General features: G+C 52.3%; 1 protein-coding gene across 2 annotated transcripts; it reads left to right on the top strand.

Annotated features, from left to right (window-relative positions):
* The first annotated feature begins 5,122 nt into the window (after positions 1–5,122).
* On the top strand, positions 5,123–9,483 carry atf5a (activating transcription factor 5a). 2 transcript variants are annotated; one of them, XM_086177234.1, is made up of 5 exons: positions 5,123–5,247; positions 5,498–5,826; positions 6,370–6,612; positions 6,860–8,051; positions 8,133–9,483. In XM_086177234.1, the coding sequence occupies exons 3-5, from the start codon at positions 6,474–6,476 to the stop codon at positions 8,317–8,319; spliced, it is 1,518 nt and encodes a 505-aa protein (XP_086033360.1). In that variant the 5' UTR covers positions 5,123–5,247; positions 5,498–5,826; positions 6,370–6,473; the 3' UTR covers positions 8,320–9,483. The 2 variants fall into 2 exon arrangements, with proteins under 2 accessions (XP_086033360.1, XP_086033361.1); XM_086177235.1 differs by lacking the exon at positions 5,123–5,247 and adding an exon at positions 5,253–5,367.
* Positions 9,484–12,860: the final 3,377 nt, after the last annotated feature.

Raw genomic sequence — 12,860 nt, 5'->3', positions numbered from 1 at the left:
CTCCGCCACTTCCTGTTACTTCTCTACATTAGTTTCCACCGCTGAACTTCTCTCGTCTCTTACATCAGTGTGAAAGCGGCGTTGCCAGTTTGGAGGCATGACTCAATATGACTATTGAGGAAACTCCAGGTGTTTCTGCTGGTGGTAAATCAGTGGTGTCAGAACATCTGAAGGTCCCTTGATTGTCTCTCAGCTCCTCGGAGGAGAAATATCATGAAGATTACGCCGATTGTTGCGTCTGCCTTTCCCCCGGCAGGCGTCTGACAAACTTCCTCGTGTTTTCTTGAAGATTTGTCGTCTGTGGGACGAGTCCCTGCGGTCCTGAGGAGGAGGTCCCTGGTCAAGCTCCAGCTTGTAGGCCAACGGTCTGGAGATCTTGGTTGATGTCGCCATCATCGGGTTTACCGATAAATCGCCCGATTTCATCCGACAGGTCTTCAGCAGAACGTCGAGTCACATTTTTGTTTCTGCAGTGACCAATCGCAACGCTGTTGGCCGTACGGCCGACCTCTTTGAGATGGTCTTCTGAAACCTGACGTTCCTCCATGAGCGAGCATAGAAGCCCCGCCGGAGCAGGAACCCCGAGCAGATCCCGGGCGGCCTTCTGCCTCCGCCGGGTGAGAAGTGAAAGAGCAAGAGAAGAAGCGCTAGCAGTCACGTGCTAATAGCTGAAACGTTACAATAGTAGCTTTAATACTCATAAAGAGAATCAAAATGGTGGCTCAAGCCCCGCCCCCTGGGAAACTGGCCAATGAGAGAGCTAGGGGACTCTGAAAAAGTCCATAAAGGTGATGCTTTTGTGTTTAGATCCAGTGAGTCCTAACTGACCCTGTGAACAATACAGCTAACAACGCTTAGCTTGAGGGACTTCTTAAGGCATGGATGTCAAACCGTCATTATATTTGACCAAATGACTTTAAGACATTATAGCCTACAGCACACGGACCGCTAGAGTTACAGATCCCAGAACGCTCTGCTGGCGGAGTGGTCATAGCGGCCTTATGCTAATTCTGGCGCCGTGCTACCCCTCCAAAAAATGGCAAAAAGAAAGGCGGGAGGCAGAATATCTGTTTCCATATGTAAAAGACAGACCTGTTTGTCTTGTATGCAGAGTTGACGTGGCCACAACCGAGGAGGACAACATTAGACACCATGAAACCAAACACCAAGACAAGAACGAGGACCTGGAGAAATTAAAGAAATGAAAAGAGGTTTGGTTTCACGACAAACTATGTCCAAAAAAGCGAGGCTGCTGTAGAGGCTGGTTATTGTCAATAAATATCAACATCGGCCCGTGACTTTGTCCCATTTTTGACTTCATTTGAGTTTGACACCCCTGTCTTAAGGGAACGAGTTAAAGTCTCGCGGGAGGCGAACGACGCTGGTGAAAGGAGGGTGAGTACATTTTAATCGCAGAATACCGTTGTGGATATCCTGAGGACTTTCAGGGAGGGGGGACCCCAGGAGACGCCCCACGGAGGATTCACCTATGCGGGAAGCCGCTCGGCACGAATGGTTCCAGCTCGGTCATCTACTTCTGCTCGCCATTTCGCCGAAATAACGCCGCATCGATTAATGAGCCAACGCTCACCGTGAATGTTACGGCGCGTCCACGAGTCCCGCCGAAGCTCGGAGGTGTCAGACTCCCGGCCTCTGGGGCTCCAGGCCGCACCATGCAGCCCGAGAGCTGCGAATGCTATCCGGGAGCCCCGGGGAGCCATTTGTCATGTTTGCTTATGGATCCGGGATGGCGAGGAGCAAGTGGGGCGTGAACGCGGAGATTGAGCTCCAGGAAGAAGAACGCGGTATTAGCGAATATGAGGTGGTATAATTCAAACTCAGAAGATCCTCGCAAAGAAACTTGAAAAGCAAGCGCACGCAAACTTTTCGTATTTAACTATGACACGTATGTATTTACAGGCAGCGGCGGTGCAGTGGTTAGCCCTTCCTGTGTGGAGCCTCCCCAGTGTCTGCTTGGGGTTCCTCAGGGTTCCTCCAAGTCCAAGAGAACTTCACCGGAGACCCTGCATCGTCCAGACGTGTGAATGAGAGGATGAACAGCCGGATGAATGAATGAACCACTTAATACGGACGTCGTTTATCGTTCTTCTCACGGCTGTCGCCTTATCAACCCCCCGCAGCGTTAGCATGCGGTTCAAACTCAAATACGTCTTCCTGCTATTTATTTTCTTCTTCCAAGTCGTTCCGCCGGCGTTCCTTTGAATTTCTCGGACATTTACCCGCACATACCTTACGGGCTTTAATTATATCATTCCTCGGCCCTCCGAGTGCACTTTGCACATCCCTTCCCGATCCTGCCAGACGACCGAGGGGTCGTTAGCGCTCATCACGGAAGAGCCGCGACGCCCAGAAGAGAAGGAAACAGATGCTGCCGTCCCTTGAAATCTCACGCCTCTAATTTACCGCGGCGTCCTTCGGGGACGCGTTAGATAAACACAAGCGTGCGACCGCTTCACATCTGCCACGGCCGGATGCTAATGTTTAGACACTGATGAATGAAAAATGATGCCGTTCTCAGCGTCTCCTTTGGATTATTTTTTAAGGGAAGATGATTGACGCGTGGACGCGGCCGGCGGTCGGTCGACGGCCGCGAACGCACCGAAACACACGCGAATCCCCTCTGAGACGCCCCCGTTCGCAAGTCCCGTTCCGTGTTTTCTCTCGTCGTGTGTTAAAAGAGGGCCAAAAGTTGAGGACAATAAATTCCGAGAGAGATGATGATGATGAAACGGTGGTGTAACACACACTAACGTGCCATACGTGCACTTGGCATGCAGCGTTGACTTCTCTGACTTCCTTAGCAGAACACGCAGACAATGATGGCGCCCGTTGACGGACGAATGATAATCTGTGAATATTTCCGCCGCGGGGAAACAACACGGGTTCACGTTTAATCCGCGACGCTCCGCTGTGAACGGCGATCTGAAGAAGAAGACGAGGAAGTGAAAAATGGAATTGTCGTGCGTAATTATTGACATCGTCATGAATACCGACAAGGTAAATTATCATTAGCGCTGATGGGAAACGGTAAAAGTGCTTGCCGTGACAAGCACTTTCAGATTCCTCTCGTGGCGCCCCGAACAGCCAGCCCTCGGCGGACCAATTAATGCAGACTGGAGAGCAGTCAGCGATTTCCTGGGAGACCCCTGCAACTTCACCAGCTACTACCGTCTCAATCTGGTATCCATTACGACCGCGTTTAACCGGATTGCATCAGGTTGCTGCCAAACCCTGTGCGCTCGCCGAGCAGCTCGCCCGTGACTCGGATTGACGCGGATTCAAGTGTATCAGCGTCCGGCGATGTGCAAAAAACAAAATTATCCTTCAGATTTCATTTCATTTAATGTTAAGCGTATCCGCTATACACACACGTGGGTTGTTGAACCCGCAGCTCCCCGTGCACTCGAAAATGGATTTCCACAGATCCCATAACCTTAAACCGTTTGTCGAGCCCATGTTTAAATAAACAAGGATTACAGCAGCGGCGGAAACTCTCGGGTACGTTATGTGAAAATATTGTCATACAACCGCAGTCTTGAGACACCTCAACGGTGTATTGTTATATTTTTGCTACGTGTATTTCCATACACACAAGCGAGTGTGTTTAAATCTATCGAAAGGCATTCTTCTTGAATTGATATGATTTAGATGGGCAAAACATAAATGTGTCATGTGTCAAATATAAACTTGAATATTCTGCTCAAAAAAATAAAGGGAACACTTAAACAACACGATGTAACTCCATGTCAATCACACTTGTGTGAAATCAAACCGTCCACTTTTGAAGCAGCACTGATTCATTTGGATTTGTTTTAAGGACATGACATCGACGTTGTGTGTTTTTCCACTTTCATTTGGAGTGTGACTCCAAATCCAGACCTCCATGGGTTGATTTCCATTGATCACTTTGGTGTGATTTTGTTGTCAGCACATTAAACTAAGCATTTAACTATGCAAAGAACAAATGATTGAAAAAGAAGATGTGTTATTTTAGTGTTCCTTTTTTTTTTTTGAGCCGTATACTTGAACTCTCATGTGGATGCGGGTCAAGCAAGGATTTGGCAAGGATTTAACGTGCAGGGATTCACATGGAAATAGCACTTGTGTGTGTTTGACATGTTTATTTTTACACATAAATCCCGCTTTTGCTCCGTGCACGGACGTGACGGCCAAGTAGAGTCCCGGGTCCCGGCCCCCTGCAAATTCAGAAAAGTCGACCGTGCAAACACACGGTACCGGCAACGTCTGGACGGGGGGGGACGGGTGCAAGAGCAGAGGGGAGGTGGACGGAAAACATTTGGTATGGAGACCGGTAGCGGGTGTGTGTGAGAGAGAGGGAGAGATGCAAATCCCATGGCAACAGCAACCAGACAACAAGTCTAAAATAGGGGGCAGTGTCCGCTATTGCTATAGCAACAGGAGAGCAGCATATTCACCCAGCTTCCAGATTTGCTGAAAGAAGGAGGGAGGGAAACAAACAACAAAAGCTTTATTCTTCATCTAATTGTGATCGACAGTCATTAAGGGTACATTAATTTTGTTGTGTCTCAATACATTAGCCATGAAAATAAGGATCCTGTAATTGTATCAGAAGTACAGTCACACAGCCACGAGTGGGTAATTCAGGCTCCATTAGTAACTCACTGACAATTCATCAGGGAGCGACAGCTATTGATCCGGACTGCTTTTCAAAAAGGAATCGGGTTTATGTGTAATTGGGTTATGACAAAATAGTGAGATGACATAAGAAGGTGCACAAACTGGTCACGATCTTGTCAATGGAATAGAAAACAACTCCGGTAAACCAAAAAAAACAACTCAGCTGATATTATTTTATGATGAATGAGATTGAATTATTCACGCTACGTTGTGTTGGGTTTAATATTTAAAGAAAAAGCCGGCGTGTTAAACGCAGGAACTCGCCGGGATCTGGTTTGTTTACCTGGAACATGTGCGAGGCACAACAACAACAACCCCGTGACGCGTCTCCTTGCCTACCGTCGGCCAATCACAACGCGCGCAGGGGCTCCGCCGCGACCAATCGCCGCGGCTCGACGAGGGCGCGTGTGCGCGTCCAGCCAATCACCGCGCCGCCTCGGCGCACTGATGCAAGAGCGCTGCAACCGCGGACGGACTTCTCCCGGACAACAACCCCGGCGCCGAGAGCCGCTTCCCCAGCCGCCGCTAGCGGCGCAAACGCGGGGATAAAACACGGTTCCCGGAGAGGTACGGCCGGCGTGAGCCAACACCGGAGTCACTCTGATTAAAATCCCCCCTTCTCATATTTACAAGCCAGTTTTATTGAAACGGCGACGGATAAGTCCGCCGGTGTCACCGAGACAAAAAGTAAACCCTCCACTTCCGCTCCCGAGTTGTGTCTCTTATTCCGTGTAAATAACATCAACAGCAGGTTATGTATCGGCCCAGTGTGTGTGTGTGAGTGTGTGTGTGTGACAGTCTTGCCGTGTCATTTCAGTCCGGGGAAGCAACAAGTAACGGGCGGGACTAGCGAATGGGCGGAGGGCGGAGGGATCCGCGGCGGTGACGCAGTCGGTTGCTAGGTGCGAGTGGGCTGACGCCTCCCCCGCACCGCCACGCAAAGCCTCGCCGCTTGAGCTTCACTCCGCCCGGCGACCGCAACAAGACAGCAGCGTCTCCCACGGACAGCGCGACGAGGACCGCGACCGCAAGGACCATGGCTCTTTGACTTCCCCGACACGTCGGAGCCTCCCTCCCCGAGAAGAAGTCGTGCTTTGCCCAGGCAACGCACCCCCGAGTGTCCCACGGTTTCTCTGCAAGAATGGAGTAAGTCACTACTTTGTTTATTTGCAAGTTTTTCTCGCTTCTCCTGTCGTGTCACCCGGCTGAGCAGATCCTCCTGGCTTTATTTATGATTATATATATCGCCATGCCAAAAACACAGCTTTTTGTTTTGACTAACGTGGCATAAATGTGGTAAACAAAGTGCCTGCCATGTCAAAACAACAAACAAACCCAACAACTCCACTTTTGAGCTGTGAACTCCCTCCAGGCTTTGGTTCATGCACGGGTGTCTCCGTTGCCACCGAACCCGCTGAACCGCTTTTAGGAAGCGGCCGTTAATCCAACGGCAACATGTGACAGGAGGTTGCAGAGCAGCTTCTCTCCAATCCCATGATGAGGATGTTGGGCATGGAGAGGGGAGGGTGTTCCTCCAGGTGGTCCCCTGGTGGTTCCAGGTCGCCAAGTTGTCTGTCGCAGGGGGTCGGAACCCCCCCTTAGGACCAGAGGGGGTGATATCTTTCGCAGCGATCGCGGTTCCTTCCCCGTCTGTTGGATCTAAGCGTGACCCCCTCTTTGTCCCGGCAGGTTTCATTATGCTCGCCCTGCCCTGCTCTCTGTGGCCCATCTGTCAGACCCCGAACGCCCCCAGCACAGGCTCGGACTGAACCGGAACGCCGGCGGACCCGACCATGGCGGCGTCAGCTCCTGTTTGGAAGACTCCTCATGTCTGCCCGGCAGACCCCCTCGCTCTCTCTCCCCCACAGGCTAACGTCAGCCAATCACAGGGGTGCAGGGGGGAGGTGTCAGAGGAGAGTCGCCACTTAATTGGTGAGTCGCGCCGAGTGCGCTTTTTTATATTTTTCCCCGTTTCAGGTGGGCTCGGCACTGCAGCATATTCGTCCTTCCGGAGCAGTAAGTAATAAAGTAGCCACATCTGCGAGCCGCCGCAACTTTATTCGGCGGCCGTGTTTTTTTTTTCCCAGACGGATTCGCGTTCTGTCGGTTTGTTTTCGTTCGTCCGCGTTTCGATTTTTTTTCTTCAACCGTCGGATTTTTTTCCCGCCCCTCTCGCCAGGTGATGGTCTTACCGACTGGATGACGGAAGAAGTGGATTTCTCCTCGTACCTCCCGAACCCTCCTTCCCCTCCTTCCTCCGCCGGCGCCTCCCTTCCCCCTTCGCCCCTCCAGAATGATATCCAGGTGCCCTCTGACTTGGAGGTCATGACCTCTCTGCTGCAAGAGGAGCTCGCCCAGCTAGAAGACTACTTCCTGTCCGAGCCGCTGCCGGAGAAAGCGCCGCGGCTGGGAAAATGCGACCGGGGTCAGCCGGCGGGTCCTCAAGCCTTCGCCCAGCTGCCGTACGCGTCCTACTCCGCGTCCGGCCAATCCGAGTCCAACCCGCTCCTCGTCACGCTGGCGACGGGCGAACTGGACCTCCTGAGCATCTGCGGCGGGCCTATCGGCCGATCCAAATTTCCCAGACACGCCCCGTACGGCTGCGGACGCCCCGGCGGCTGCGGCCGGAAGCGGGTGCCCGACGGCGTGAGGTTCGGCGAAGGCTACGACGGCGATCTGCTGAGCTCCAAAGCAAACAACTCAGGTAACGCGGCGGCGCCCCTGGCAGCGGGGAGCTACGGCTCCGCCGAAGAGGAGCAGCTGCTGCTCGGGAAGAGCTACTGCCTGGGCGGCGCCGTGGAGGTCCGGAGATGCGGCGTTCTACCGAAAGAAGAGAAAAACTGCTGCTTCGGTCAAGACGTCCTCGGCGAGGCGCGGGTCGGCGGCTTCGCTTTCGGCGGCGCCCTCGACGGCCCCTCGAAGAAGGAGGACCTGTTGATGTACAGCATGAGGGAGGTCGGCGGCGGCGGCGGCGGCTCGGGCGCCGGCGAGATGCTCAACGGCATCAAAACCAGCGTGGAGGTGACCAAAGCCACCGTTTCCTGGAAGAGCCAGAGCGGCGACGGCTGCTTCCTGCAGGCCGCGCCGCAGCCGGACGCCTACCACGGCTTCCTGGGCGCCATCGGCGAGCAGGTGAAGGCGGAGGGGCTGCAGGTCGGGCAGCACGACCTGCACTGCGACTTCCTGGAGGACCAGGGTCCGGAGTGCGCCCTGATGGCCAGGGAGGCTCTGGGCCTGGAGCCCTCGGGCCACCGGCAAGCCTGCCGCCTGAAGGAGGACCTCTGCGGCGTGAAGTACGACGTGGACGTCGTTCCCGAGGGCGGCGAGCGCAAGCAGAAGAAGAGAGATCAGAACAAAACGGCCGCTCACAGGTGAGTCGCCGCGACGTGAAAACAACAAGCCGGCGGTGAAGAAAAGGTCCTCACCCTCGGTGTGCTCGCTCCGCGCCGCAGGTACCGCCAGAGGAAGAGGGCGGAGCTGGATTCCCTGGAGGAGCAGCTGCACTGCCTGGAGGGACGCAACCGCGAGCTGCGGGACAAGGCCGAGTCGGTGGAGCGCGAGATCCAGTACGTCAAAGACCTGCTGATCGAGGTCTACAAGGCCCGCAGCCAGCGGCTGAAGCAGGACGCCGCCGTGTGAGCGAAGCGCCGCGTCTTCGGCCGCGCCCTTCCGTGTTCTTCGTTTCGATGGCGGGACGGGTTATTCGATGCATGCACTGCTGATGTGAATTTTTTTTCATTTTAATTTCTTTTCCCCCAATCGCCCCGCGGTGCTTTCTGTGACGTGACCCCCCCAAACCCCCCCTCTAAACCCCACTGTGACATGAAAAGGCTTAACGTGACAATCAACCCTCCGTGGACGCCGCGTCTCCGCGAGACATTTCCACAGAAGCGACGTTCTTTATGCAGGTGCGACGTTCTCGCAGCCTTACATCGGGACCGGCGTCGCCCTCGTCGCCTTTTTCGGAAAAATATCTCTCATGCAGGCAAAGCACTCGGGCGCGTCCGGACGAAACGCAAATACAATCAATGTTGCACTTGCAGTGGATGTTTTAAAAAGGTAGATTTAGATTCTTTTCCGTCCGCGAGATTTTTAGCAACGCAAAGCTTTTATTCGGGAGGATTTTCCAGCCTTTCCCCTTTTCTGTACATTAATATCCGTCCCCCTTTTTCCCTCCGTCCGTGGTGGATTTTATTCTTCCATCCCTCCCCTCTCGCAAAACTTAGGCGATCCGTTTTTCGAGGCTCAGGATGTTCGGTTTGCCCCTCCGGGTCTTCTCAGACCTTCTCCCGCCCCGTCCTTTCTCCTAGTTCTCTTCCAAAGAGCAGATAAACGAGTAGATCTTCTCCACCGCCTCTTTTAGCTGGATTAGAAAAAGTAGATCCCCTTCCTCTCCCTCCGTGAACGAGAACCCGAGGAGCTTCTAAGGCAATAAGGAGTTTTCTAAGCCTCCGGCTGAATCTGCACTCGTTTGTAAGGAAAATAACAATAAAAAAAAAGATAAAGCTTTTTGTATCTTCAGGGATCGGGGTGGTTTCCTCCTCTCTGCAGGGTAAACTGGATTGTTTGTCGTGACTTTTCTCCTCTTCTTTTGCACTGAATCCCTCAAAAGGCCCTCCGATCGTCCTCCCCGACCGCTTCTTCTCAGCGTCCGAAGCCCCGCAGCGTCTGGGAGGAGCTCACACCTTGTGAACGCTCTGTCAAATCCGGTTTTGTTAAATTTGTTAAATCTATGCGTGTGTGTGCGTGCCTGCGTGTGAATGCGCGTCGACATTTTTTTCAAAATAAAAATCTCTCTTCCAACCTGTTTTTCTCTTGAGACGATTCATTTTTAAATATCTATAATTATTTTAAAGCAAGTTCAGTTTTTTTTGAGTTGCTATATTCTATAATATATTAGATTTATTTGTGTGTGTGTGTGTGTGTGTGTGTGTGTGTGGCTGCTGCGGGCCCGGCGGACGGGGCCCGCAGGAGGACGGACATATTGCAATCTTTTTATTATGGAATATATCATCACATTAAGCATAAAATAAAATATCGATTCAATGAGAACAAAAATAATTCGAGATGCAGTGACACGAAAAACAAGTCGCCGTTTCCGCCGAAATGACGCAGGAGAATAATTATAATAATAATTATTAGATATATCTCTTTATTTTTCGAATTGGAATCATTGAATTACCTCGAATTTTTCAATTCATAGAAAACAATAAATTGTATTTAACGGGGGGCAGAATTATAAAAAAATTAAACTAAAAGACTTCCGGTTATCGGCGCGCGGGTCCCGCCACCGGAACCGGAAGAGGCCTCGGCGTTTAGCGATCGATGGGCGCGCGCGTGGAATTCGATCCCGCCGATCGAGTCGTCGATTCGCGACGGATTAATCGATTTCGATGGATATCCGAAGGTACTATTTAAATGATTAAACATGTTCATAATAATCCAAATTCCAAGCTTTACGGTATTTACGGTTTTTCCCACCGGGTTTGTTTAATTACAATTAACATAAAGAATGAATTCAGCTCAACTTTATTTAAAATCACAGCGATTTTAGTCCGCTTTTAAATTAATTACAATTCTTGAATTTGAGAAAAAAAAAAAAAAAAAAAAGAATCCGGCTGATGTTTTGGAGAAAAGCATCGGGTTCCACCAGGTGACTTCACTTCCTGGCGCGTGTCTTCCCGCCGGCGGCGCGAGTCACCCTTCAGCGCTTCCAACATGGCCGCCGACCTTCTGGACGAGGAGGAGGAGGAGGAAGATCAAACAGCAGAGGACAAACACACGGGATGTTGTGTGCAGACGTGAAGATGTTCTGCAAGAGTTCTCCTGGGTTGCATCATCTAATGGGCTCCAGGAGGGCCCTCACCTTCTGGATGGTCCTCACCTTCTGGAGCCTCACCTCCTGGACGCACCACCAGACAGACGTCCTCCTGTCACAAGTTATTCAGCGCCCAATCCGGTAGGTCTCATCATCTCACCAACCTCATGGAACCTCCATCTGGTTCAGCTCTGAACCCCCAGGCTGCTCTGGAGACCCCGGAACTTCTCCAAGAGATGGAGCCTCCTCGTCTGGGCCCTTCGTGGACGGTGGAGCTTCTTGCCAAGCTTACCTGAGTCGGTAAAGTGTGTGTGTGTGTGTGTGCGTGTGTGTGTGGAGGAGGGACGGTGTAACCTGGAGGTTGGAGAATGAACCAGCACTGAAGGTCCAGTCTGACCTGGACCTTCATGGAAGTCAGGATCTACATCCACCGATCGGAACCCCAGTGAGTCTCCAGCCTGGGGACGGCAATGGAAACAGTGTGTGTGTGTGTGTGTGTGTGTGTGTGTGTGTGTGTGTGTGTGTGTGTGTGTGTGTGTGTGTGTGTGTGTGTGTGTGAGAGATTGCCATGGTGACCAGCTTTCATGCTGTGTCCTCAAACGCCGCATGAGCTTCATCACCTCAGCATGGCAAGAGGAGAGCGGTGTACACACACACACACACACACACCAGATATGAACATGTGTTAATGTCTACATCTGAGTGGCGTGTCCTCCACCACATCCAGGAGGATCAGAGGGATGAAGGACAGCAGCTTGGTGGTGCCTCCAGGTGAGGAGACCTCAGATCAGTCCTGGACCTGCAGGCCCCTGGTCTGGTCTGCATCTTCACTGAGGTGTTTGCAGAGGAACCTGCAGGACGAGGTTGGTCACCTGCACCGTGGTCTTCACCACCAGGGGTCCACGGACCGTCATGGTAACGCCCATGTCATCGCTTCGAGCGCTTTGAGACCAAGAAGTTGGCGCAGAAGGTCAGGAGTTTCTGGATGAAGACCGGGGTGGGTGTAGACCGAGGCCGCCCCCTTCTGGAGGCTTCACAGAATGCGGCCCAGCTCAGGAGACCTCCACAGAGGAGATCCCTCTGAGCTGAGAAGCTCCAGCACCACAGCATTGGCCCCCGTGGCCCGGTAAACGATGACTCAGAGGCATCTTCAGCACCGACGGAATCAGATGAAGCTCTCCAGATGTTCCAGATGATCTGTCCATCCAACTTGTGAGAATACCGTTCTTGTTTTCATGTTTGGATGGGTCTACCTGTGACTGGACGGTTGGTGGTTGGATCTCCAGCTGCTCCTGACGGTCTGGTCAGCGCCTTGCAAGGTGATGAAAGAGCTACACAAAATGGACCTTCTACTCCAGGAGGCCCTGAAAGGTGACCCAACTACAAGTACCGAGTGGAGGTCAGTGCAGCCCGTGGACAGGAGGTTGAGAACTTGGGGTACGCTGGAGTTTGACCTCGACTCAGGACTCCGTTATCCATCTATGGTGAATGTTCTTGCAGGCCACTGTGTCCAAGAAACGACCCGCGGTGGCCTGCAGCTTTCCCCTTCAGGACATCCGGTGGGTGGAGGTCCTCCTCCTTTCATTGAGGGTTTGGGCTGCAGAGCACCTGGACTTCCACCGATACCACTTTCCAACAGAAGTCCTGATCCGGGTCTCGCCGTTCTTGAAGGCAAAGACCTTGAACCATTGTCTGGACCTCACGAAGACTTCCTGTGACGAACAGCAGGCTTTCATATACGATGTCTGATCTCTTCTTCTGGTGCCGCAAGTTCTTGCCACTGGATGGAAGCCTCCACCTCCGACTGCACGAGTCCATTGGTGGTGTCACGGAGACGTTCTTCTTACCTCAATACGACTTCATGTACCGTGTGTCTCGGATCCTTCCGATTCCAACGGCGCCTTCTTCTTCGTTTGCTCGTCACCAAACGTACATTCTGGGACGTGACGGACAGATTTTCCCAACTCTTCTACTTGGTGGTCAGTGCTATGGTTGAAGATCTGACCTTCCAGGACCTGCTGGATATTCAGGTTGGTGAGGTGACCTGAAAAATCCAACCGTACCCACGTCTGGCCTCCTGTATGCTTCATTCAAAAGGTGTATCTGGCCTCCTGGGAATGGGTTCCTTCTTGACTAGATGTTCAGGTTGCATGGTCTTCTCTCTGCACTCCACATGTCCAGTTCTGGAAAGCTGAGGTTCATTTTCTGCAATCGGACTGTAAAGTCGCTTGTAACGGAAACCAAGGCCTGTTTTGAACTGCTAGAGGGAAATGGGTGCCGACGTTGTATGCTTCAGCAAAGCCCTGAAGCTGGAGCAACTGTGGTCCAGCACCCGGAGCAGGAAACAAGACCCGAACCAGAA

Source organism: Fistularia commersonii, chromosome 29 (genome assembly GCF_037954325.1).
Source record: "Fistularia commersonii isolate RoL2024-O1a breed Wild chromosome 29, RoL_Fcom_v1.0, whole genome shotgun sequence".
NCBI classification, from domain to species: domain Eukaryota; kingdom Metazoa; phylum Chordata; class Actinopteri; order Syngnathiformes; family Fistulariidae; genus Fistularia; species Fistularia commersonii.
This window is presented reverse-complemented; position numbering and strand designations above follow the sequence as displayed.